Raw genomic sequence first — 24,098 nt, forward strand, 5'->3', positions numbered from 1 at the left:
TTAAAAAGTAGATAAGTTCGGATTGAAGATTTTAAGAAAACTAAGAGCAGTAAAACAAGTAGTTATAGGCGCTGGTAAGAGAAAAGGGTCAACAGCCATAGTTCATTAAAAAATTACTTCAACAGTCAAAATAACCAAAAAAGTAAAGTAAAAAAATGCTGTAAAAGTATACTGTCTGTTGTGCAAACGGCACTAAGTGATAAAGTGACTTTGGTGAGATCATATTTTTTTTATGGCGATGCTTGATATTTACACCTGGTTAAAAATAATATCATCATTTAATGACCATAGACATCCTATATTCGATGAATGAGTATTTTATGACATTCCGGTGAGATATTGAAGAACATTGCAATATCAATTCAATTTTCCCTTCCTACAAAAACAAGTCGTTAACTCTGAAAACTGTGTTCCCCGCGATAGTCCGATTGGAAACGATTGCGAGACCCTACCATTGTTACTCAGGTCTCAAAACGAATACATTAATCACAAAAACAATACGAGAGTGAAATGAAAGATATTTCAAGATATTTTACCAAAAGAGAGAATGTTTGATTTTTGATCTCTAAAGAGTGTCTGGAAAAACTGGAAAGGGTTCCTCAAAGATAGAGAATGTTTGATCACTACAAATCGATTCCATGGATAAAACTCAGAAATTACCTCCATCTAAAGATGGTAGAACACTGTACACATTAATGTGCTTCAACAGCTTGGTTTGAGCGGCCGTTCTCGAATGTATTTAGAGGCCTTTTTGAGAGGAGGTACGACAAGAGTGTCCAGAACCTTTATTAAGCAAAGGGTGAAATTACAATCGTATATAAGTGGGTTGATGACACCTAGCAGCCAGAGAATATTTCATATAGGCCTTTTACCTGTCGATTTTAACGCAGATCTGTATAGCTTGGGAGTTACACAGCAAAATGAAACGATTTCGGCCATACAGCAGATCGCGTATAAGTCATGTGGAAGATCAGATAGAGACAGACCCCAGAAAGACCATTCCGAGACAACTTTGCTCCGAAAAACCCCGCTGACAAGGCTAATATCATTTATCATCTCTCTATTACAAGTTAACGGAAAACAAAATAATTACACCTATCCTGAAAAAGTATAAATCTAAAACAGATATCCGATGCTGCTTTTCAATGTTGCTGACTGACACTAACAACTTTTCGATTGAAACACCCGCGCACCTTTTAGCTCTATTACATTATAATTTGTCCCGCTCATTAACACCAATTTTACAAGTCAAATTATAAGATATCCATCATTAATGAAAGATTAACTATAAACAAAGCAGGTATTAAAACAATGCATATGGTCAAATCAATGAACATTCAAGGATCTTAAGAATTGGATGTTGCCAAAAAAACTGGCGACGTTTATTCAGGCGAACCATCTTATTTAGGCGATGACCATAGACTTAGTAAAAATATAAGACATACCTCGATGAAATTCTTTGCTTCATTGTATTTCAAGATATTTTCATAAGTCCGGCTCCTACAAAAATTGAAACAAAAATAATCAACTTACTGTAATTCACTACAGTATACAAATTTTCAAATAATTTGCTGACTTTAATTGGGTGGGGTAAAAAAACAGTGGTTTTGGTCATAGAGACCTACTTGTCAGCTAGTCCTGGGCCGTCTTAAACCGTTTAAATTTGTTTAATTGATTAAGATTGAGACATGCTTATTTTCTCCACCCGCTGGCTCCCTGGACACACTATAAATCTCCATTAGAGTTTGAAACCAATCCATACAAGGAAGTGTACCTGTTTTAAAAAGCTAACTGATGGTCATCCATTGGGCTGTTCCAAAAAATCTTCATACAGGGGGTGGAGGAACCTTTTCAAGTCAAAACTAATTTCTTGGAAATGTGTGGATACTCCCTGGAAAATGGCAAAATATGCAAAAAAGAACCTGGAAAAAATTTTCATGTCTTAAAGTGAGGGTGGACGAACCAATATCAGTCGTTTAACCCCTGGAAGCTTAAAAATAAATAGCTTATTACCCCCGGAAAAACGACAAAACACTTCTTTGGACATCCTGGAAATTCTTCTCGGATTGCCCCTGGAAAAGTTCGTCCGCCCCCTGTATGGTTTAAAAATTGAATGGCCCATTATGATGTGGGATACGGATACATTATAGTCCGGATGGAAAGTAAAATAGTCTTCGATGTCAGAAACGAGACAACAGGTCTTTCATAAGTGTAAGATTGTTAATTTTTCAATATCATTACGATATTATAATTATCGGGTTCGATGGATCATTTCCCCGAGATATTCTGTTAAATGACAAATAAACGGAAACTAAGATCTCTCAATTAAACAAATTTTCAAGGACAAAAAATGAAAGAAATTGCGACACTGCTAGTCTATTTTTGTTTTGACTTCAATTTCTAAGGAGGAAAATATAAAAGATCTTTATTTCCTGGAATTGAAATTACTAACAAGGTTGAAGGGTTTCGCTGGGCTTCGAGCAAACCAGATATATTTTACCAATTATCTAGTGAGTTGTGTACTGTGTAAAAGACCCCTCCCAATAAAATGCGGATAGTTTTAATACTTTCTAGATCTGTCCAAATAAAAGTTCCGTACAAAGTTTCGAGAAAAGCTAATCATAGAGGCGACAAGAGGAAGTTGTAGGGTGATTAGCATTCTCATTTTCATGTGTCAATTATACGGCGGAAATCTTCTGCAGTGAAAAAGATGGTGTTGATAATCAAATCCTTTCGAATTGAAGATGATTAAAACATCAACCAAATATCATATTGAGAAGAATTATGATAGTTTTTCAGGTACTGTAAACGGGATTGAACTTTATTTAAAATTTTGGTAGGCCAGGACTGAGAAACTTTTCCCAAGTGATTCTTGTCAAAGCTCGGATGGTCTTATTTTTTACAGTTAGAACCCCCTAAGTTTGTTCTTATTTTTTACAGTTAGAACCCCCTAAGTTTGTTCTTATTTTTACAGTTAGAACCCCCTAAGCTTGTTCTTATGTTTTACAGTTAGAACCCCCTAAGCTTGTTCTTATGTTTTACAGTTAGAACCCCCTAAGCTTGTTCTTATGTTTTACAGTTAGAACCCGCTAAGCTTGTTCTTATTTTCAGGGAAAAGTTGCGGCTTCTTAGGCTTTAATACTTTGTAAAGTAAATAAATTGCTTGAAATTCTTTTGTTCTGAAAGTTTTGAAATTATTGTTCTTAATTATTGTTTCTCATTAAAAAGTAAATAACCAAATACACCTTTTCGACCGTAGCCAATTTCCACGCTGGCATTTTTTTGTCCGTTTTACCACCCTAAAACTGTCCCAGTCTTCGCACCTACAAACAATAGAAAAAGGTGTAAAAAAAGATTGGATCGAGTTTAGGGGGATAATTAAATAATAAAGTGACACGCGCCTGAACACGAGACTACGGTCGAAAAGGTGTATTATTACTCTCAGATTTTGATGCCTAAAGATGAACTTTGACTAATTTTACATAATGAATACAGTGTAATTCAACCTTTGCACTACTAATTCAAAAAATAAACTCCGCCACTATTGTCTCTTGTTAACCGGTTTGTTTTTTTGGCGCGCTCTGTACGATTTTTTCAAGCAATAAGAATATGATAAGAACAATTTGAGGTACAAAGCGTCAATAAAATTTAATGACTCTTATAAAAAACTGAATCTTTGTTCAGAACCGACACTGAGAAATACTATCGTGATCTCAAAAATTTTACCGAGTCTCCTGTCAATGAATGACTTCCTCTGATGACAAAGGATTATCCTTAATCTTTTAACACCTCTTTGACACGTCATTGGTTGATTTGACGATCACGTGACTGAACCATATATGATCGCGTGAACCTGATTGGCTGTTCAATCATTGTGGAGGGAAATACTATATTCTGATTGGTTAATTCTGTACCACGTGATGAAACTAAACTCCTTTTAGGAGGAAATGATTGGTTTGTTTATAGTTTTTTAATTAATCCAGTATTTGTCAACTTGTTATCACGTTTTAATGGGCTCAGATATACAACAGATTCAGATTAAACAAATTTCTCACGGTCAACCATTTTTGTCGACTTCGATAAAAGTAAATTTTCAAAAGAGTGTTCAAAATTGACAGAATGCCGTAAGAATATTTGCGAATGATTTCCCCGTAAAATGTAAGGATATTGAATTATGAAATGAAAAAAAAACCTTAATTTTTAATGTTATGAAATGATTTAAATCTAATGAAATGAAAAACAACATTATTATAGAAAGTCAAATTGTGTCAATTTTAATCTTTTCCACTTTGCTTTGGACACACTGTAGTAGATAAAACCGTACAAGAGAGTTGTGACAAAAATGACTTTAGACAGAAAAATTTGGACAGCAATATAGTGACTTGGAGCAGAGCCAACAAGAAATAAAGAGCTATTAGACTAAAATTATGAATGAAAATTTCAATGTGGGGTCATACTAAAATATCTTTAAGAAAATGATTTGGTCATTAACAGTGCTTTAAAAGGTGATTAGTGCTCGCTGGGAATGTGCACATGCGCACATATAAATTATTTTGGCAGTAGAGTTTTATAAAAGCTTTGTTTTTAAATAAGAGTGATATCGTTTGCTTACTCATCAATTTTAATTTACACTTTTTCACATTGGATTGACACGGTTGCGGAGCAAGATGATCAGAACGAGGGAAAGAAAATTTTTTTGTTTATATCAGCATAATACAACAATAGACGATATCGGCTTAACGTGAAAACTCAGATTTGACCTCCGAGAATTGCCCACAATGCTTTGCGTGGAAAAAAGTTCTATGATACTTAATAGGAACAGCTCTGTATTTCCAGCTGGAAATTTGGACAACAACTTCGAGAGTTAATTTTCGCAGTCCGAGGTAAGGGGTAGTGATAGAAAAGACCTTTACATGTTTTTTATAAGCAACTCCAGCTTACGTTTCTAAATTTTGTCTAGAAAGTATGGAATAGTGTAAAAAAGTTGGCACCGTATGACTTCGAATAAACGCCCAGGGCGTTTGTTAAATTTTTTGGTTCTTAAGAGGGCGTTTATTTGAGGGGGTGTTTAAAAGAATGAGGGCGTTTATTAAATGATTTAGAGACAAGATCATTTTAGTAACTTGTTGGAACCTTATTTTGCCTTTTCATTATTGTTTGGGTAAAATCAACATAAAAGGGGTTGCGGAACGACCGTTCCGTTTTCGCAAAGCGAAGAAGTTTCGACACTAACAAATTATTTTTATAAGTCAAACTTTTATTGATAATGTTTTCCAACTCAACTCTTTCTTTTTTATAAGAACAATACGAGGCTCAAAAGTTAAATACGCCGGGTTTTGAGCAATTCAAAAACAATTTCAGGCTCAAAGTGCAAAAAAGGACAGCCAAACCTTTAAAAAAATTTACTGGTTCTTATAAAAAAGAGTGCAAGTGACAAAAAAGAACACACATGTTTTTTGTGCAATGGCTGAATGACCAACAACAAAGATATTACATTAGGTTTTAGGCTGGTAGTTTATCTGAATAAATTGAAAGACTTTTATCCCATCTTTTTGTGAGTTTTTGAAACAATTACTTAGCTCTCTATAAAACTTTTACAAAGACAAATTTAACAACAATTCAAAAATTATATTATACATTTCCCTTCAAAATTTAAAAGAAAATAGTGCGTAGTTTGAAAGATGATCTTGAGCTTTTCAGCCATTAGAACCTAGTATACAATCTCTCAAAATGTGCTACCTCTTTATGATATCATTCACTTAAAATGTAGCATCAATTTTGCGAAAAGGAATCAGCAGCCTAGCAATAATTTCCAGTAACTTATCAAGACTACAGTAGTGAGATTTTTTTGTGTGATGAAATTTTTTCTTTTTGTGAGTCTATTTTTGCGATATTGTGTGTTCGGCAAAAAGATGTTCCCAATGTTTCATTTATAAAATCAATCCAAACCAGTCAAAACTAATTTTTTCAAGAACCTTGCCTTGCAGAATAAAATTCAAAAACTTCTATAATTCATATATATATAAGTATATTAAAGTAATGCCATTACTATTTATTAGGCGGTAATAATAACAAGCGTTATCTACAATCTCATGTCAAAGAGTTTATGAAAATATAAGTTGATTCGCCGGTAAAAACACTTTTTTGTGAAAGATATCTTGTTTGAAAATATATTCGAGCTAGCATCAAAAGTAACATATAGGTACTTTTATCATTTAATTGTCTTTTGGGCTAAAGCCATCAATCATGCTTTTGTTATCACTTTATCGTACAAATATAAATCGGCATTATTCTACACGTTTTGTTTTTTTAAGAAACTAGTTTTACCAAGCAGCCTCAATGTTTCTTAAGAAATCGGCCTTTTGAGCCTTAAATGTTTCTTACATGTTTCTAAACTTTTTGACATTAGCCTTGATTGGAAGGTTCTTATAAAAAACCGAATTAAAAAATGTTATTTTCCCATTCTCAGCCTCAGCATGTTTCTTAAATGTTTCTTAGTTTTTAGGCATGCATTCTGAGCCTTATGTTTCTTAAAAGCAAGTGTGTTTCTTAAAAAAAAAAAGACGTGTAATTGATGATGATCAAGCTCCAATGTTATGTGAAACAAAAATTTCTCGAGAGTCGGAATCAACAATCAATCAAGCCAAATCAAAATGATTCCATTATCGAATAAATATTGAAGAAATCTTCAATGACAAAAATAGCAACTAGTAATTATCATTTTGATTCTGCTTTCCAGTACAGTCTTCTCTTTTGTCTCGTAAACATTGCACAGAATAACATGGAACTGGCACAATTTATATTCAGCAGTACCATTTTATTATTCTCCATCAATCACAATCTGTTCATACAGTCAACAGTCATAATGCTATGTATAATTTGGTTTTATGCTGCTTCTTTGTTGTGCACGTTCACCCACCAAAACTCTGAAACACTGCTGATTCAGCCAGTCGTCGGCCGATCGCATCACATCAATCAAGCTCCTTCACCTGAACCCTGAAGACAGAAGAGATGAAAATAATTATAGTTAGAGTAAAATGGAATAAACACACGACCCATATGAATAAAAATAAGCCTGTGGAAAGAAAACATGGCCATATGATATCCATGAAACACATGGCCGAGAAAAAAACATTTGTTTTTGAGATGAAATCCAATTTAATACAAAAAAGTCAACACAAAGAAAAAGTACTATAATGTAACATTCCAGAGGTCGTTGAAACTATAGAGGTGAAAAAAAATTAAGATTTACCTTTCAATGGGCCATAATCAGTCCAAAGGTTAATGCGTGCACCTCAAAAACCGAAGAGATTCGTTGGTTTTCAAGGCCATCTTTGTTGTTTTGAAAATGAAACGCAGAAAAGGCCTAGGACCGAAATTTAGAACAGGCGGGGAAAAAAAGCAAAGAAGATAAAGCTTTGACACTCTTACTATTAATTGTACAAAAGTTGCAATTTTAATCAAAAGTCTTACTTTATAATACTTTTGATATCAATCATATTCTATTGCAATAAATATTTTTACAAAACAGATACTTTTAATAGTGCTACAGAAAATTGATCCCATCCAACACGAAGCAAAGTCGATATGTCACCGGACGATTTTTTTTGAAAATTTCGTGCATATACAAATTTTTTACGCCACACGCCCAGATCTAGAGAAAGGATGCTACACTCCCTTTCGGGCGCTTCGCGCCCTCAAAACGGTCGTTCCGCAAATATGTCAATTTAAGGATGTAGAAATGGGTCAAAACCAGTTCAATACAATTATTGTTGTATATGTAAGTTATTCTTCATATCATACTTTCATTCGAAGGGGGGCGTTTACTCGAGGGGACGTCCATTAAAGGTTTTTCCTTAAAAGAGGGGCGTTAATTAGAAGGGGCGTTTAAAAGAAGGGGTCGTTTATTCGAAATAAATACGGTATTCAACTTATAATACACGTTTTTTTATAAGAACAGTCGAAAATTTGAAGCCTTAGGATGTTCTTAACTTTTTTTAGTTTTTCGCCCAAAAGTTTTCTTAACCATGTTCTTAATATTTTAGCCATCGAAACTTCAAGTTCTAACATAGTTTGTTCTTATAAAAAAACGTGTATTCTTATAACACAGGCAGGCTCGCTCAACTTTGAGATGTTATTTTCTAAGCTATGGAAAAATTTATTTCAGTGATGAAAAAGTAGTTGAAATTCTGCAGTTCAGCTTTGAAAATGTTCACAAAATTTCTTAAAAGTTAAAAAAAGTTTGAGAATATTTTTTTCTGAAATAGTTTACACAAGTAATTTTCCAGCTGTATATCAATGTCGCACATTTCCAAGTGAAAAGCCTCCACCCCTCAAAAAATATAGAAACATACTACCATGTGTTGCCAATAGCTTATCTGAGCGGAAATCAGATCAATAATCAGTAATCTTAACTTTTCCTCCTTATCAGTACACAATATCCAGACATTAAACATGACTACTCTCTCTTGGAGACAATTGGATTATCTTTGTAAGGCAAGGCCTGTAATATATAATTATACATAATATAAATAGATAATATGAATAAAGTTAAACGAATTACATAATCACAAGAAATGTATTATATATTATCTATAAACAAGATCAATTGTATGACGAACAAACATTTTTCTCATCTCTCCGGTCAAGTATGTATATGCTAAGTCTCTAAATTAAGTCCGTCTTAAATCATTTCTCATTATATCTCAATTTTCTTCGTTTTATGGTGACCGTTGTCTATGTATCTTGATCTTCCTTATCCTTGTATAATTATAAATAAACCTAAGGAACTCCCTGAACTAACGAGCTCCTCCCTTGGACGAAAACCTACCTCCCTCGAGCTATAGGGGTCGGCCTTCGTTCGCCAATCTGACCGATCTTTTGGCAGGACAAAAACCTTGGGTCGTTAAATAAATAAATAAATCTGCCGGTGAATCTCCTCCTCGTACCCGTATCGATTTTCTCGGTTCTGCTTCTGTGTCTTCTCAGTCGGTCAGCTGTTGTCCGTCATTTTACGTGGTAAGAACGCGTAAATGAAAAAAGAAATACGTCAAATAATTAAATACGGTTTAAGTACACGACCTTTGCGTTGCAATGAGATGACACGTCTACTAATCTCTCCCTTTTATAGCGCATGCTCAAGAATTCGCATGCCGGTACTTTCGTCCGGAACCGTATAAGATATTCGATTTCCGGATTATTTTTTCAAAATATATCGGAAATCACACTTTCTCAACGTTGATATCAAATGGTTCCCATATTGTTTTCTCTTTGATAATCGTGATAAGATTTCATTTTCCACTTCAAATGAATAATTTGTAATTAAGAGATAAATTAAATGGAATTAATGACATGTGAGAGTGAGTGATCAAAAATTCTTACCAAGCATTATATAAGCATTTTTAGTTGACCATTCTTATAATAATAATTTCCTTTCAAGCTAATTTTCTCCAAGCAATCAGAAATTCGCTAAACTCGCCAAACCTCAATTCTCGCCAAACCTCAATTCTCGCCAAATTCAATTTTCTTTAGCTTTGGTTTAGAATTTTATCGAAAAACTTTTTCAGCTGAAATACTTAGTATTATACCTCCAGTCAGATAGGATTAAAAAGTTAGATAGGATTTGCTAAAATATCTTCTTGCCGAAAATTCTTCTCTTATTTTATATGGGATAAAATTTCGTGGGGATTAAATTTCGCGGATTTCGCGAATTTGAGTGTCATTAAAAAATTAAATCCCAAAGGAAATTTGGAAAGGTCTTGTCCGCGAAATATTTTTAAACAAAACTAAAAAATGTCAAATAAACTACTTTTAATGGCATCAAAGAAGCGCTATCCCATTGAAGTAGTTGGTTGGTCTACGACCTCGCAAAATGGGCTGTTCCATAAAAAACAGGGGGTTAGACGAATCTTTTTAAGTCAAAAAGAAATTATTGAAAATGTGTGGATAACCCCTGGAAAATGGCAAAATTTGCAAAAATACCCTTGGAAAAATTATTTTTATACCTTAAAGTGAGGGTGGACGAACTAAAATCAGTCTTTTACTCCCTGGAAATCTTTACATAGCTTTTTACCCCCCTTGGAAAAATGAAAAAGCACCCCCTGGAAATTTTCTCGGATTACCCTCTGGAAATGTTCGTCCATACGGATGTAAAATATAATGGTCCAATGAGTGTTGGTGAAATGTAAAAAAAGTCCAGAGTGTTGAGATTGTTCGCATAAGCTTCACTCAAATTATGGTTGCGACATACAAGGGTCGCTCTATAAGTCACCGGCGTAAACAGGGCCACTCGACGCTATATAGATATAGGTTTGATGACCTTTTTCACGCCGTTTTTCCAAAGACACGGATACGAGTGGGTAGAAAGAATCACACAGCAAAGTCACAATCTAATCAAATTAGGTTGATAAAATCATGAAACACACAGAGATCGATAAACTTTTGCAAATTTCGCTTCGACCGCATGTTTAATAACGCTTAATTGAAAGACACGTCACTTTATCAGTTGGAATAATCTGTCATGTGCTTTCTTATCATTCGTACGCGGACGGCCGCACGGCCCAGATTCCGTCACCCGTTGAATGCTAAACCCTGTAAAAACCATCGAGTTTCAAGCCCGAAGGGCTTAAAATGTGGCTCTAAAATGTTTTTGGCCTGACCTCGGGTTTTTTCCCTTCCCTTCAATTGTGAAAAACAAGGTCGAAACACGACCCTTGGAAAGATCACCTTTTCAATTTTATGGTGAGGATTCAAAAATCAAGCGTTATAAAAATATCAGTAAAATTTGGAAAGGTCAAATTAAATATTGTCTGTAAACGCTATCTACGGAAGATGCAAAGTAAATTTAGCGCTTCCAACGGGCACATTACTATCGTCTGTCAAAACCTGTGTCCCTGACAGTCTTCTTTTCTCGGAGTGTACATGTTTTTTTCTCCATAAGCATAACGTTTATATGCATACGCAGGATCAGTTTTTGGTGCCTAAACAATCGCTCTTTTTGTTTTAGAGAACAATAGAATAGAATGTGAGCCTGGTTTAGCGGTAGATACTTGCTTCATAAAAAAGACATGTAATCCTTAAAAATTGTTTGTGACAAAAGTCTGGTTTTACATAGTACTTGAAATGAAGAAGAAAGCCCACGTGCGATGACATTCAAGCAGTCACGTGGTCATTAAGACAGCCTTTTGATATCATCTTATCCACGGTTAATGGAGAGGTTTTAACGAAAAGTATTGATAAACTGAGATTAATAATGTCACGTATTATAAGAAAAAACGAATAGATGTACAATCAGAGAGACTCGATCGAGATTTTTGAACAATCCATTTGAAAAAATCTTCCTTTTTTAAAAGGACCTCGGCAAACTGTTTGAAGTTAGGATACAAAAGTTTAAGGAAAAGAAAGGGTCGCCCACCATGGTTTGATGACGAATTTCTTTTACATTTTTAAAAATCGATGTTTTGATTGATTTTCTTAGCGTCGCTACCCGTGAACCCCCCCCCCCCCAACCTTCGCGTCAATTTAACGTTAGTCGTGGGAAACATCGATATGTGAGTGGCCCCTAAGCGCGTATATGAAAACAGCGTAGGTCGCGGAACTTATGTAGAAATTGAATAGCTCAAAACTATCAGGGTGTCTACGGATTATTTTTCACCATTTTCAAGGTTTTCAAGGTTCTTTTGGCAAAGTTTTAGTGTTTTTTAAGGTTTTTCAGAAGTAAAATAGACTTAAATAGTAGGATATGACTGTCTTGACAAGGTGCAATAAAGGTGACTACCAGCGTTTGATTTAGAAACAATGATTGCGAGTGAAGCAAGCAAGAAAATTTTTAGAGCATTAGCATAGACCGAAACTTCAGATGCCAATACAAGACAACTATACAATCACAATCATGCTTTTTCAAGGTTTTCAAGGAATTCTCTGAAATTACATTCACTTTCAAGGTTTTCAAGGTTTTCAAGGTCCCGTAGACACCCTGAAACTGTAGTACACATGAGATTCGACTCCTGACTTCGCTAAATCTCATTGGTTATTATCACATAGAATTATTTCGAAAACAAGTGTTGTTTAATGATGACGTAACTCGTGGACAGGCATAAAGAAGAATGTATGACTCAACAAATATTGAAGAATTTTGATCAACTTATACCACATAATCTTTGCACTAATCAATTCAAATCTATTTAACCGACGTCTTAAGAATTAAGAACTAACAAGGAAGCGCTATCGTCTGAAATCGACCGTTAGACAGGAAACTCCGTAACTTATATCTTCCGGTAGCCACCACATCCTTCCTCTAATTGATTCCTGTTTACAAGAAATTATCCTAGCTTAGCGGGCCGATCACTAAGAGATTTTGATCAGAAACGGAGTATTAGCGGGAAAAGGTCGATAATGAGATTATGTTACATTTTAATAAGATTTGTTCAGCGGTTAATTCCAGATAATCTTTCCAATAATTACAGTCTAATTTACAGCTGTAAAGTACGATAAATTACTAGTGTAGTTATTAGATTAAAATGTCTTATTCAACGTTACCCGCTGAATGTTCTATAACACGAAATATACTCGGTCATATTGTAAAATATATGAAGAAGCAGCATCGACACAAATGGCCACCTTTTGAGATTCTAAATTCAATCTGCTTTCAAACCTTTTTTCATTTTCAATTTCATTTCATTTGATAAAATCCTAGTTTTACCTCTTAAAAAAAAGAAGGGGGGGTAAAATATCACCGGTTTATTGGGTTTAAGGTCACCATTTATTCAAAATACTTTTTGACGAATTTGCCAATTTTTTAATTTAAGGTTTTAACTAAGGTTTTAATTTTAATACGATTTGGTGGATTTTATTTTGGTTAATAACCTATCATTTTAGATTATTTTATCACAATTCTAAATGTATATTTTATCTGGAAAAGGGTGAACACTGTCTGGAACTTTTCATTTCTTTCTACAAAAATTTCTTCCATTTAAGGCGAATCGCATCTCCAAATTTAAATAATGAAGTAAAATGAAATCAAAAGTATGCGCGTCTTGTCTATCTTTTCAGACATTTAACCTCATCGAACACTCACTGATGCAACACCGATGCAACACCAATGCAAGCTCAGTTCCTTATAACGTTTTGTTGGGATGATTGAATGAAATTTTACATGGCGAATGTTCCCCCAAAATCTAACAAAGATTCCCGATTAGATTACTACAAGAATTCAACTATCTTCAACTAAGTTTTAATTCTTTTGAAAATCAGTCAGCAAAGCACGAGATTTGACTGAGCGAAATCTTGAAGAGCGTCTTCTACAAATTCTCGTTTGCGCAAGCGCAGAAAAGAGAGCTGTCATCACAAGGGAAGTGACAGCAGCCACACTAACATAAAAAGTCCAACCATGTGTTGAATTTCCTCCTATCCACTCAACCAGAAACGGTCTAGCGTTTTTCACCCAGAGCAATGTTGAAATTGCTTGAAATGTAAACGCGCATGCGTAAAATGAGAAAGCAAACCACAAGGAGAGTTTATGGTTAATAAGATGTCCCGTATTTAAAATGATTCCGAGAAAAGTGATTGAAAGTGCAATAACGCACGATATACGGCAAACTTGGAGCATACTCCAGCTTGGTACGGAATCATCGAACGCACGACACGATGCGAACCGAGGCAAGCCGTTGCGTCTTGAACGTTGTATTTGGCATATCTTCCATAGATCGATTCGAAATTTCGTTTGATGTTTCGGTTGAGTATGATTGATAGTTGGTGATGGCTGAGTCGAAGTTAAGGTTAGCATGTTGTTTCCACCGGCCGTAATTAAAAGTAACCATAGTGATAAAACACCAAAACATATGGTAACGAAACCAAAAATGTTATTCTTTCCAGGTTGGTACGGCATCTTTAAAAGGTCAATATCACTCTGCGAACGGAAATAATTTGCCCGATAGTTTCTAGGATTCACATCTTTACTCGTAGACTAAATATTGTGAACAATTCGAGAGAGTTTGTCTGAATGATAATCCTTTGAATTTTTTCACCTTTAAGATACAGCACTTTGTATGTTTTGTAGATATGCTTTTGTAAAATGCTTCAGTTTTAAACTACTTTATTTTTGCAGATCTTTAGTGATTCATTTCTTCCACAATAGAAGGAGCTTTGATGATTAAATTTTCATTAAAATATAAATTTTATTATATTAGGATTAGTTAACTATTTTATAGGTAAAAGGGAAAAACGAACTCTATGGGCAGCAACTGAGTTTGGACTGTGAAGTGTCCCAAGCGAAAATGTAATAAATGTAATGTCGTGCTGTGGTAAGAATATGATAGAAACACAGCACAGAAGAAGAAACTAGTAAGTAAAGAAGAAAAAGAAATGAACATCAAGAAGGGTCGAATACAGTGTGTCCGTAAAGAAAGCGGATCAGAATTTATGTAAACAGAAAACCTTTCACTTTATGTTTTAAATGACAATAATGATGAAGTCTCTTCGATGGAAGAAATCAGATAACCTGAGGACGGAACACCCTGTTCATAGAAAACATATTTTTTCACTTTTTCGTAAGAGTTTTTCAATCTGGGCGAGGGTAACGAATGTAACCCATATTCCGTTTCTTTCCGGAAACAATGTACTGTGAAGAAAAAAACGTTCGAATGGCAAAACCAGACCCATAACCTGCATTGAACAATCACATTCAAATTATTTTCTCGCTGCTAATTCTGCTGTGTCAGCAGAATGAATGATTTATCTCGCCAAATAAGGACAAGATCAAGAGACGTTCCTAATCGATTTAAAACCCATCAATGTAATACGGCAACTCGTGTAAATCAAACAAGGCACAAAAAGTCATTTAAAAAGGGATCTATATATGAAAACCAATTAATCTGCCTCCACATTACATTTTTATGCACATCATTATTTTAAAAATATTTTAAATGGGCTGAAACTGCCAGTCATTTTGATGTCAAGACAAGATGTTTGCTTTGATTAATTTGGCGCGCAAATTTTACAGGGTCACTTTTGAGATAGCTAAGTAGAGTTCAAAACAATTATCCTAAATCCCGTCAACACAAGCCTCTTCATCTTTTTGAAAATAACGAAAGCTTGGCCAACCGAGGATCGCTACATATTTAGAAGTAATAAGCTGTCCGACAGACAGATTTGACTCAAAAACTGACTTATGTCACCTAGCTACCTGCAAAATGACGTCATCAGGTGGCTAAGCAAAAATTATTGTTTTTAAAATATTCGAAATCTAATGTTAAATCGAATAAGTTTTCGAGGTGTAAAATTTTCTGATGACAGCATCATTATAAACCTTTCCATGAAAAAAACAAGACTTTGTATAGACATACTTAACATATAAACAGAAAACATTAACATTAAAAGAAAATAAGAAAAAAAATACTTCTTTCTGGAAATTTCCGGATCATCCGTCGACCGAAATTTTCACGAATCACGAAAATTTGTCAAGTGCAACTCAAAAAATAAGGAAACCCGTTTACGCCGGTTTTCGGTTGTTCCGGTGATTTTAAGGAGTTTCGAGTTTAAAAAAGTTTTGGAAATCAAACGAGGCAAAGATTTAGGCATCACCATGGGATACCTTTTTCTGTTTTAGGATAAGATCAAATTGAATCTAAAAATGTCGTGGAAATCCAAAAAACACAGCCATTTCCGGCATATTTCCAGTTCTATAAACCAGAAAAAAATTTTCCCCGAAAGAGGCGGGTAAAAACCTAAACCGAATTTATTAGAACATCTTCAAACATTTTTTGAGCTAAAACTTACCAGTTCGTAAAGAAAATAAACGTTTCACTTACAAGATAACCCCAAAATTTAGGACATTGTTTGGTGTTCTCATGTGATTCTGTTGAGTGGATATTGACCAATCTTGACCAAAACATGAAAATCTTCGTCTGTCGTCCTCATTGTGTAATAATTATTTTTCTTATTCGAATTTATTTTTCTAAGTACAAAAACTGAAAAAGAGAAAAGACACAAAGATTAGTAGTCATAAAATGTTAAACTTGTTAAAAAATATGATGACATTCAGAGGAAAACCAGCAGAAGCAATTTCATTGAATCTAAATACCTTATCGGCCCTTTTTACGCCGGCCCTTATTTAACGCCACAGCCTGATTTAGGGCTTACGCCAATTAGGCCGTAAATAACGCCAAAATTTGCTAGAATGGCTATTTATGCTTCAATTTAAAGTCTGTCTCAAAATAATTTGCAGCTGGAAACAAAAATGGCTGTAACTTTTGATAAAATTGGAATCAAGTTGCGATTTTGTGCTCGTTAAAAAGATATTTGTGAGTGGAATATTATCAAGTAAAAAATTTTGAAAAAAAAAAGGAAAATGAAAATGAAAAATGAAGAAGAAAAAAATCAACTTTTTGTAGAAATGTGGTATAATTACCATTTTCACAAAAGTGACTCTTCAATCTTAGATCATCATCACTGTCAAAAAAGTTTTCAAAAATATTCATTCAATCAAAAGATATCAAACAAAGTTTATTGCTGGTTGACTCTATATAGTAGTAAAAAACGTTAAAAAACGACAAAAAACAGCCTTTTGTCGATCAACCAGCAATAAACTTTGTTTGATATCTTTTGATTGAATGAATATTTTTGAAAAAATTTTTCACAGTGATGATGATCTAAGATTAAAGAGTCACTCCTGTGAAAATGGTAATTATACCACATTTCTACAAAAAGTTGATTTTTTTCTTCTTCATTTTTCATTTTCATTTTCCTTTTTTTTCTCAAATTTTTTACTTGATAATATTCCACTCACAAATATCTTTTTAACGAGCACAAAATCGCAGCTTGATTCCAATTCTATCAAAAGTTACAGCCATTTTTTTCTCCAGTTGCAAATTATTTTGAGACAGACTTTACATTAAAATATAATTTTTCAGTAGTAAGCTGTTGAAAATTCCATTGAAAATGACAGATCTTTGCGAAGTTTTAGATATGGAGTAAAACAATGAATAATTTTTTTGTCTTCGAATCATACCCAAAATCCTTAAATAGAGAAAAATGGTTAAAAATTAACGCCACTTTTAAGTAAAATTTGCAGAATTTGGGCTCTTTTTAAACCGGCCTTTATTACGCCAAGAGCCTAAAAATAACGCCAATAAGGGCAGGCGTAAAAAGGGCCGATAAGGTACTGAAAAAATATTGATACATTTATTCTACACCAAATTGCATAATAAAAACTAGACGTAAATTTGGCGGAAAAGAGTAAACAATGCAATTACCAAGGCACGAGTGAGGTTGAAATGTCGGCTAAAAGAAATTAAGTCCAAAATTAACAAATTTTAATGATAAATGATCATTCATTGAAATTTGCTGACATTTTTCTGATTGGATAAAATAAAGGAGCATGGAGCATGTTTTTAAGGAGGCAGATCAAAACGTGGTAAAATCGAGTCAGAAGCAGTAAATAAAAGAATTGGGCAATTGTCTATCTCGCCTTGCCTCATAGCAAGTTTCTACCAATGAAATCATTTCTTATAAAAACTCTTACTCCCTGCAAACACGTTGGATTATGTTTAAGAAATATTTTTGGTCACTAATGATAAAAAACCAAAATATCCGAAAAAGGAAAATTTCAATATGAATGGAATTGTTAGCAAAATAAATTAATGGTTTTTAATGAGTTATTAAAAGACTCAAGAATGTTGGCAAAGTTCCAAATTGCCGTCAGTACAGGACGGTAATTCTGGTTTTTTAAATAATTATTTCTTTTTAGATTTGCGCTTGTTACTATTCTTGGTGTAAAGTTAATGAGCAAAGGCTCCAAGGTGAATGGCTTTTTGATAGGTTTGCTACATTTTATTGTCTGCATTCAACACAGCTTGCAGCATTCGTGGCAAGTAAACTTTAAGGGCGGAGAATTGAAATTAAAATAAAGAATTCAGATACCCTTCAGACGCCGGTTCTTATTGACGTTAAAGCTAGAAATTTGGCAGTGTCAGTGTCGAATAAAAGACATTAAAAGGGCAGGTAATATAAACAAAGAGTGACGCGTAAAAGGATTTCTAAAGATAATAGATTCTTTTTTTCCGAGGGAGATTTTACACTCTTAACACTCAGTAAATTCATCACGAGTTAAGTCATAGTTGGTTTCTTTGATGAAGTCAATGCAGTGACTATTCTTGACTAAATTAGACTAGTACCCGGAATTCGAAACGGCAATTTGCAGGAGAATTTTTGAGCGTTTTCTTTTATGCATTTTTAGATACAGACGTAGAATTCTAATTTATTGAGATGGTTACTATTTAACCTTTGCAGGTTGCGAAAAAAAGTTAATATCTGTCACTCCTACACACATATTGTTCATGATTTATGTTAAAAAATGCGTAAAGGCGAATTCTTTAAATGAATTGTGGTCACATCAAAAATTCCCAAATAATCAAAAAGAAAGTCACATGCTAGTTCTAGCGGTCGCAGGAAACATAGTCTAGGTAAACGTGCAGGCCAACAGACTGGGAAAAAGAATCTGTTAGAAAAACTGCAACAAAACCATGGTTTGAGGTTTCAAATTTAGTTGAGAAGTAAAATTGCTATCCAGATATTCATGAATCATGACGCTATCGTATGAGTATAGAAATACTGTTTTTTGGAGTGCTAAATTAAACAATTACACTAGTGGCAAAGGCCGGTCTTTTCGGGTATTTCCGCATAATAAATTAACACAAAAATCTATATGGAAAAGCTATTTATAAGAGCACTTTTAGGAAACCAAAACAAAAAATTGAGACAGGAGTATTCAAATTCTTGAATTCGTAATTTTCTTCAAAAAAATCTCAAATATTTTTAGAGCACATTTCAACTTAGCATAAGGGTAGAAATTAAGAAAAATGCTAAACAATAGTATATAAGTAATAATAAAATCGAAAAAAGTAAGTAAGCTGGCAAAATATATAATTTAACTAAACCGTAACCTATCTAGAAAGTAAATCGTTTTTTAAAAAAACAAAACGATTTTTGATGAATCAGCAAAAAGATGCCAAAGGTTTAGTAAGAAAAACTCGGTGACTTAGTCTTAAGCCGAGTTATGAACTTGATCAATGAAAACAAACTTTTTCAACCAATACTATCCTTTGAAAATCTTCAGCTATTTTTAGTATTACACTAAACGTATATACAATAATTTTATGTTTTAAGAAAAACAATGACTAAAAACACGGCGCTTTTGCGGCGCTTAACACTGGCCTTGTTGAGCCAGTGACCAAACGATTCTACAAATTTCCTTTCAAAACCAACACGACGATTGAACGTTATTTATTTTTACAAATTTCTTCTTTGCAGTCAATTTGTACCAGGTGTAAACGAGACCAACCTGTTCTTAGGAATCGAAAAGCCTCGATGGCCCAAACACACTCCTGAAGCTTTACTACAGGAAACTTTATGACGAACAAGAAATTTCTCAAGCCAAACCAAAACCTTCAGTACACTCTTGAATAGCCTTAAGTAACTGTGAAAACAGTTTATCGTAGGTCTCATACGCTGGTAAATCCAATTGATTGAAACTAAAGAGATAATGGAAAAGAGAAAGTATTAAGGCGAAGGGAATAAGAGATTCGGTCAGATTTGATCTAGAGGCTTCCAGGGACATTAGGACACAAATCTCCCCTGGAAAGTAGAATTTTGGTCTATTACGGGTAACAAAATTGCATGTCCTAATAAGTGTATTAAACTTGACGTTTACTTAATTCGTTTAATTGAATTTCTTAGAGCCTTTTTGTATGAAAAAAAAGTTACCGCTCCCTCGCGTAAAAATTGTTTTTGCACGTAATATCAAAACTTACCAAGTGTGAGCGCATGGAAGTCGGTCAGTGGATCGATCATCACGATGAATCTGGAATTTCTGAACTCCATTCATCCCTTCAAGTTTTGCAAAACCAAGAAGCGGAACTTTGGATGTTCCGGTGACGAATTGTAGGAATTTGGCGCGGTCTGCTTGATCGAATGAGCGCAAAGCACGCCAGAACCATTGAATCTGAAAATAAGAAAAGTTATTGAAGAAAACACCGAGATACTTTCAAATCGCATCTGAATGTCAAGAATCTTCGTTGATTTTATGGGATAGTTGTGTGTCGTAAACTAAATTTGTAAACTAATACTTTTATGGACCTACCTGGCTGACCAAAAAACATAAAAAGATAAACGAAAAATCAGGGAAAACTAATTAAGAAAATCTCGAAGAATTCCATAAAAAGGAAATTACTATTTTGCCTAATTGTGCAAAATGTCATGAACATTTGTCGAGCTTAGCTCGAAAAATTGAAAGAAGCCCGTTTTACGCCGGTTTTTGGCTGTTCCGGCGATTTTTAAAGAGTTACGGGTTGAAAAACTATTATTATGGTAATCAAACGATGCATGCACCATCATTTAGTACCTTTTTCTGCAAAGAAATAATCATATAAAAATGAAGAAATGTCGCTGAATTATGAAAAAGAGTCATCATTTCCGGCATATTTCGGGTTCTACAGACCGGTCAAACATTTTCTTCAGGAAACAGTTTCCAACATATTGATTAAAGGACTAATTCGCATCAAATCAAAATAAGAAAATCTCGAGAAAATCCTGAAAACGAATATTTTAGGACATTTCCGGATCTGTTGAGCAGAATTTTTTTCGACAAACGGGCCATTTTGCATTTTTGTGCCGAAAAAGTAAAAGTGTAGATGAGCCAATCCCGAAAAATGCTGGTAAGGAGGGACGAACGGACGAACACAGGTTTAGATCCATATGACATCCAGGCATATTATATGCATGCAGCAATCGGGAATTTTGTGAGGTAGAAGAGCCTTTCTTAATTTAGGGCAAGGTACAAGTCTCTGGAGAAATTTGTCGTTTTGGAAAAGGAATTCCAAATATTACATTTGCGTCAATAAACTATCTTAAACAAGATACTTGGAGGTTTGGAAAGATGCCCCAAAGTTTATAGAAAGATACTTCTACCAGTCCAGTGAAATTTGGTAAGGACATCATTTAATCTTGGAGAAACTTGACAGATATGTAACCACAGTTTCAGTTTTCCGCCTCGTAAAAACTTTGTAAATGAATATTTTTACGTCGCATTGCTTACCTAAAAGCTTTTGACTAGCGCGATGATTACTTAAAAGTGTTGACCAAGGATATCACACTTTCCTCCAAATATTTGTGACTTGATCAGGCGTCCCATGACAGGGAGTGTGCCCAGTTTTAAAGCTGACATAATGTCAGGTCGCCTAAATAAACCTGTATAAAATGTATAAAATTTCTTGGTAAAGTTGGTACCTGTAGTGAGGACTCTGTGTATTTATGGTACTCCGTGTTCAGTTTAAGATCTTCAATATCGATGGTGTGTAAGCCAGCAATCAACAACTCCAGCTCTTGCTCATCAAAAATCGAAATCAATCTTTTGGGGATGATCTCGTAAAAACCTTCTAAGAAACTGTCGATTTGTTGTTGTATGGAGTTGGTCATTTTCTCGATACAAACCAATTTGACATATTGGCGTTTGGTGTCTTCCGTGACGGGGATGTTACGTCCGTTCGGTTTGAGGTCGTGTACTTCATTCAACCCAAAACGTTGTACCTGTAAAGAATACGAGTGTTCTCAGCTTTCAAGTTTAAGAAGGTTATGTCAGCTAGCAGGAAATACCCCATAATGGAAGAAAACATTTGAATCTGAGGAGACGATCTTTTATGCGCTTTGAAGGTTCTTGCGAAGTTACTATGGTGGAAATCCACCGCCCATATGGAAAAAAGTTCGAATTTGAGGAGGCGATTCCTTACGTAACTCGGATGTTTTTTTGTCATAGTGGCAAAAATATATCAGACCAGACGAGGTTTTTCCAAAGTTACTTAGCTGAAAATCCACCATTATGGATAAAGACATTTTCGAGTTATTGAGAAAGCAATGGCGGTAGTTTGCAACTCAAGCAAACCTGGAAACCTAAAAAACCTTTCTAAAAAACAATCAAAAATTCAAATCGAATTCACTGTTTGAAAAAGGTGACAAAATTATACGCAGTACCACGATACTAAAGGGACCAAAAGAATATCTTAGAATTGATATCAAAAAGAAAGATAATTTTCGAGAGATAAAGGAGCATATCATTATCTGGTTTCAATTGAGTACTAAAATAGTACTGATGGTTTTTTAATTGCTCATTTCTTGGGATTATTTTGAAAATCGTTACACCAAAAAATGTAACAAACAATTTAATTGAGAGATACTTAATATTCCAAGATGAGGATTTCATGGTTTTTTTATGGCTTTCGAAACATTCAAATTTGTTTTCAAGAATAACTATCATTGTGTAACAGATTGTGTCTGTAGACAAAAACTTCTATTGTATTTTGAAGGGCGGGCGAAAAACAAAGAGCTGATGAGAAGATTTTCAACGAGTATGTCTTAGCGCTTACATAGAAAACATTAGATTTTCAACACTAGTTTGCATACAGTCTGTAGCAATCGTATTGGTCGTTTTAATTTTAATCGTCACTATTTGACTGTAATAACTTGGAAGGATACACGAAAGATTTTGAGGCTTTAATTACAACACACGAAGCATTTCGTTATGATACTCTCCTCTCAGTTACAGTATGTTTATTGATTTGAATGAACATTATCAGCTACTCTATTTCAAGTTGCTTATTCCCTTTCCTATCTTTGGCAATTGAGTTTTTCTCAACATGGTCGAAAAAGAGGTGTAAAAACCTAATTAAGGGATCCTTTCGCTTATGTTAGGAGGTCAATAATTGATCTTTTGCTTTCTATTCGCTACCATACCATTTGTTAGGAACTCGAGGGTAGTTGTACGAGAGTAATCGTTGGCCAAATCTCAGTTCATTTACCGTAAAAAGGTATGATTACACAAGGCAGATTAATAACTCACATACCACTGTGGCTCATTATCATTTCCGGCTTCATAAAAATCTAAATACAGGCTTTTTTGGGTTTACGTTACGTGGGAAGAGATTTGCTCCCGAAAGATTTTAATGGATTGGCCACAGAATTTCATAAAATGTATATTAATGTCTTCAGTTTGAAATAGTCGAACGTGCGCACCGCACTGGGCTCAACTTCAGATTTTCCCGTTATTAGAAGGCCCAATTGTAACATTTCAAATATTTAGTATTAGGTAGCAAATATACTTTGTCCGTTTTGGCTGAAATTTGGTACACTTGTTCCTTGGGTGAATACCTGGGGGTGTTTTTATCTTAATTTTTTCATTCTTTTATGTGCGTTAGAATAGTGTCCTCGTCCTAAGAGCCTTTCAAAATAAATAACTTAGGAGAAAGTTCCTCGAACCTTTTGTGGCTTTTGTTCACACAAGTCTCCAAGCTGCCAGCCTCGTTTTGGTGAAAAACTCGTCCCCAGGCCCCAAAAATCAAAATTTTCAAAAAATGAAAAAAACACCCCCAGATATTCACCCAAGGAACAAGTGTGCCAAATTTCAGCCAAATCGGACCGTTTTTAAAGTCTCCAAGCTGCCAGCCTCGTTTTGGTGAAAAACTTGTCCCCAGGCCCCAAAAATCAAAATTTTCAAAAAATGAAAAAAGTCCCCCCAGATATTCACCCAAGGAACAAGTGAGCAAAATTTCAGCTAAATCCGACCTTTTTTGAAGTGTCCAGGCTGCCAGCCTCGTTTTGGTGAAAAACTCGTCCCCAGGCCCCAAAAATCAAAATTTTCAAAAAATGAAAAAAACACCCCCAGATATTCATTCACCCAAGGAACAAGTGTGCCAAATTTCAGTCAAATCCGACCTTTTTTGAAGTGTCCAGGCTGCCCCAAAGTTTTAGCCTCGTTTTGGCGAAAAACTCGTCCCCAGGCCCCAAAAATCAAAATTTTCAAAAAATGAAAAAAACAACCCCCAGATATTCACCCAAGGAACAAGTGTGCCAAATTTCAGCCAAATCCGACCTTTTTTGAAGTGTCCAGGCTGCCCCAAAGTTTTAGCCTCGTTTTGGCGAAAAACTCGTCCCCAGGCCCCAAAAATCAAAATTTTCAAAAAATGAAAAAAACACCCCCAGATATTCACCCAAGGAACAAGTGTGCCAAATTTCAGCCAAATCCGACCTTTTTTGAAGTGTCCAGCCTGCCCTAA

General features: G+C 34.6%; 2 protein-coding genes across 3 annotated transcripts in view; both read right to left on the bottom strand.

Annotated features, from left to right (window-relative positions):
- The window catches only part of LOC136815166 (beta-1,3-galactosyl-O-glycosyl-glycoprotein beta-1,6-N-acetylglucosaminyltransferase 4-like), a 71,554-nt gene extending 55,587 nt beyond the window's left edge, over positions 1-15,967 (bottom strand). The window contains exons 1-2 of the mRNA XM_067071615.1: positions 15,807-15,967; positions 1,446-1,500 (exon numbers count right to left, since the gene is read on the bottom strand). The gene's annotated coding sequence lies outside the window, so the exon portion shown is untranslated. The remainder of the gene's footprint in view (positions 1-1,445; positions 1,501-15,806) is intronic.
- Positions 15,968-18,762: 2,795 nt separating this feature from the next.
- LOC136815169 (E3 ubiquitin-protein ligase HUWE1-like) overlaps positions 18,763-24,098 on the bottom strand; it is a 49,821-nt gene continuing 44,485 nt past the window's right edge. For both annotated transcript variants that reach the window (XM_067071620.1, XM_067071619.1), the window contains exons 64-66: positions 21,280-21,579; positions 19,806-19,996; positions 18,763-19,526 (exon numbers count right to left, since the gene is read on the bottom strand). In XM_067071620.1, coding sequence (XP_066927721.1) covers positions 19,424-19,526; positions 19,806-19,996; positions 21,280-21,579 — 594 coding nt within the window. In that variant the 3' untranslated portion in view covers positions 18,763-19,423. The remainder of the gene's footprint in view (positions 19,527-19,805; positions 19,997-21,279; positions 21,580-24,098) is intronic.

The sequence above is a fragment of the Clytia hemisphaerica genome, unplaced genomic scaffold (genome assembly GCF_902728285.1).
Source record: "Clytia hemisphaerica strain Z4C2 unplaced genomic scaffold, Clytia hemisphaerica genome assembly, whole genome shotgun sequence".
Taxonomy (NCBI): Eukaryota; Metazoa; Cnidaria; class Hydrozoa; order Leptothecata; family Clytiidae; genus Clytia; species Clytia hemisphaerica.